Source organism: Vicia villosa, unplaced genomic scaffold (genome assembly GCF_029867415.1).
Source record: "Vicia villosa cultivar HV-30 ecotype Madison, WI unplaced genomic scaffold, Vvil1.0 ctg.000316F_1_1_1, whole genome shotgun sequence".
NCBI lineage: Eukaryota > Viridiplantae > Streptophyta > Magnoliopsida > Fabales > Fabaceae > Vicia > Vicia villosa.
The window spans coordinates 213,491-217,240 of record NW_026705137.1 but is presented as its reverse complement, the minus strand read 5'-3'; the positions used below and the strand labels follow the sequence as shown (position 1 = coordinate 217,240).

Genomic DNA, 3,750 nt, shown 5'->3' with positions numbered 1-3,750 from the left:
AATTTGATAATTTTTTATTTTTGCAAATTTTACTATTTTGATTATTTAAAATAATTAATATGTATAGAAAATATAAATTCTTTTGGAAAGAATCTTTTTTATGTCAATGGGATTATCATTAACTCGGGAATCAATATCCCCTATCCACAATTACACGTTGAGGACAAACTATTTATATCAAAAATGGAAGTTAGGCAATTGCACATTGAGGATATAACCAATTATATCAAAAATGGAAGTTAGACAATTGCACGGTGAGGATAACCATTTATATCAAAAATGGAAGTTAGTTTGAATCGGGGTCTAACCGTAGTATTTTTTTAAAAAGAAAAATATTTTACCATTTTCTAATTTATCAACCATTTCTTTTTTAAATTGGACCATTTTATATGGTATAACTTTATTTTTTTCTTTTATATCTTATTTATTTTATTGTCAAATTTTTTCTATTTAATCTAATTTAAAAACAGTATAAATACACAAACTTTACAACCAAATAACAAGCCAAACTAAAGTTGTAAAGAATTACTGTATTATTTTATATTGCTCAATGAAGAACCAAATCTCCACACCATTCTATTTCTCTTTCATTTTGGTTCTGATTGTTGCAGGTAATAACCCCCTCTACAATTATGGTTCTGATTCCTCCTTTATATCATGATTGTTAAATTAAGTATAAAATCTCATGATTGTTAAATTAAGTATAAAATCTCATCTAATCAGTGTTTCTTACTTTGTATTATTATACAGTACAATGGACACAGGTAGAAGGTGAATGCACAAATATCGTGGGTCCTTGTGAACGTTGTTCTTTTGTGTGTGACGCTTTTGCAGCAGGATCTAAGGTTTTAGGACATGATTGTAGCTTCAACAATTTATGCACTTGTACATTCGAAGAGCCAGCAAAAGGAGAACCTAAGTGTGATATTGGTCTTGGACTTTGCACAAGTGATTGTGGAAATGATTGTTGCAACAAAAAGTGCACTAGCAAATATCCTAGCACAGGCAGTGGAAGCTGTGTCAACAAATACGGTGTCAACTATTGTTCTTGTACCTATAAACGTTGAGTTTGTTTTTATTTGATCTAGATATCCCAATAAAAGAGTGTACTCCTTTCTTCTCATTAAAAATACACGTTAATGAAAATGATTTGATATGCTGTAGAAAACATATTTAACATTACAATGCCTATCAAAGCAATTAAAGACTAAGTTAACATAGATATGATTTTCTTAACTCAACTCACTTATAGTCAAATTAATTTATTAACAACATATACATTTATTTAATTAAAACACACATATATATGTATTTATTTTTAAAAAAGAATTAGTGAATACATCTCCAAATAAATTTAAGATTAATTCGGAGATGTATCTCCAAAAATATTATTTGTTCTAATTAAATTTAACAAATAATTTTTTGTTATTTATTATTTAATTTCATATCATAGACTTACATTAATGTTTAGTTTTACAATTTAAAATATTTTTTAATAATAATACTTTACTTTAAAAACATTATAATATATTTTGAATTAAATATAGTTTTGATTAAATTTAACAAATATTTATCGAATCAATAATAAAAACTAAAAAGGATTTAAGTAAAAATAGAAGTTTTATTTTTTTAGTCAAATTGTAAAAAATTCCAGTCTTAATTATATAAAAGATACTAAATTTAAAAGTTAATTATATTTTAATAGCATTATTATTATTATTATTATTATTATTATTATTATTATAATAATAATAATAATTATTATTATTATTATTATTATTATTTAACTTGACTATGGTATTAATTGTATGATTTTATACCATAAATTTATATTAGTATATATTTTTCAATTATTTTAGGCAAAATTATATATTTTCTAATATACAATTAAATATTTATTTATTGTTAATAACTTTTAAATAATTACAATTAAAATGTTCTTTAAATATCTTAATGCATCATAACAAAATACAGTCAAAATACATAATTAATATTGGAACCAATGATAAGTTAACCCTTGCATAAATTTAGAGATACGTTTTCGAATTAACTTTAGACAAAAAAATAATATTTGATGCGTCTGAAGATGTAACTTCGAATTCATTCAAGAATATTTTGGAATTTTTGAAGGTGCACCGGTAATGCAAGGGTGAAAAGAAAAATTGTCAATAATTATCCAACAAAACTAAGTCAAACAAAAGAGACAAAATTGAGTTTCAAATATTATCAAATGGATTTCATATATACAAATATTACTTTGTTCTTTTTCCTTTGGGGCATTATCACATCAACATTATTCATAGTATCTGAGAGAAGAAACAAATATATCATAATACAAGAACAAAACCAACATGATAAAAGATAGAACAACAAAGTAAAAAATGGGTTCACTCCTCACTAAAAAAAACTTATTTATTTTTTCTTTGGTACCTGCACAATGCAACAACAATTTTCAATGAACTAATTTTTCGTGGATGATTTGACACCTTTAAGGTCAATCTCTTGAGTACACCCAAGATTCAAGGGCTTTTTTCAACCATGCTTCCCCGTCATATATGCTAACCTCCTTGGAAATATACTTCAATAAGCCCTGAAGGAAATCTCTCGCGCCCAAAAATTTGGGAACTTATTTGTGAATTGTAGACGGGCATGTATTACCAGAGAGGTAATACCTTGAAGAAGAGTATACCTCTATCTGCGGGCTCAACATGACCATGAAAGAATTGTCATAAATAGTATCTTTAGATTTAGCCCATCGTTTCTGCATGAGACGCCCATTTTCTTTGTCATTAAAGGCCCCTGTTGCAATCTGCAAGAGACTTCCGTGAGTGGCATGTTCGAGTGGGATAATAGTAATACTTATGTTTGAAAATTTTTAAGTTATCCATGTACACTTCAAATATACTGCGACCTTTCTTAGAGGAGATAAATCCTTGAGGATGACCAGAATTGACAAAAATTATCAACACATGAAACAAGTGGAAGACCAAGGTCAACATAACTAAACAATTCTTATACTGTCATTACTGCTGGAGAGATGTGTCTACTAATGGGCAATCCCCAAATGATTCATAACTATAACTTTAAAATTATTAAAAGGAAGAATGAACCTCATCCTATATTACAAGCACTATTACAAAGACAATCCACACGCACCAGTTTGACAATGGTCCCACATTCCAGTAGGCATACTTCATTTTGTCTTTACTGGTATAGAAGGACCAGATTCCTATAACTTCTTCATCCACCTAGGGATATTCATCAACATCATGAGGTAGTTCTAGAATTGATGGTGACACTGGAGCTGTCAATATGGGCTACCCGGCCCTAAACGGGCCGATCCTGGCGGGCCCTAGGCTTTTTAGGGCTGGGCCAAAAAGGCCCTGTGTAATATGGGCTTGAGATTTACTACCCGAGCCCGGCCCTATATGGGTTTCGGGCTACCCAGCCCTAAATGAGCTTTTTTATTTAAAAAAATTAAAATAAAAACTCCATGATATTTATTATAAATAAAATTAAAAATTATGTTATTTTAAACATAATACATTTCTAAGTACTATATTATCTCTTATAAATACTATAATGTGTTTCTAAATACAATATATGTCTAAGTTGTATAAAATAATACTTGAATATTTATTATAAGAGAAAAATTAATATAATATAATGAAAAAATGTTGATTATATTAATGTATAATATTTAAAAGAGAAAGATTGAACAAAATAGAGATAAAATTTAGTGAAGTGAGA

At 27.8% G+C, this 3,750-nt stretch overlaps 1 protein-coding gene across 1 annotated transcript; it reads left to right on the top strand.

The window, feature by feature from the left end:
- The first annotated feature begins 509 nt into the window (after positions 1-509).
- On the top strand, positions 510-1,200 carry LOC131626627 (putative defensin-like protein 180). The gene is made up of 2 exons (XM_058897462.1): positions 510-611; positions 751-1,200. Exons 1-2 carry the CDS (start codon positions 551-553, stop codon positions 1,065-1,067), a joined length of 378 nt encoding a protein of 125 aa, XP_058753445.1. The 5' UTR covers positions 510-550; the 3' UTR covers positions 1,068-1,200.
- Positions 1,201-3,750: the final 2,550 nt, after the last annotated feature.

Bases quoted from the DNA above. Each gene is read 5' to 3' on its own strand.
- LOC131626627 (XM_058897462.1), top strand. From the start codon at position 551: ATGAAGAACCAAATCTCCACACCATTCTATTTCTCTTTCATTTTGGTT. The intron at 612-750 runs GTAATAACCCCC...ATTATTATACAG, and splicing joins TTTGGTTCTGATTGTTGCAG to TACAATGGACACAGGTAGAA.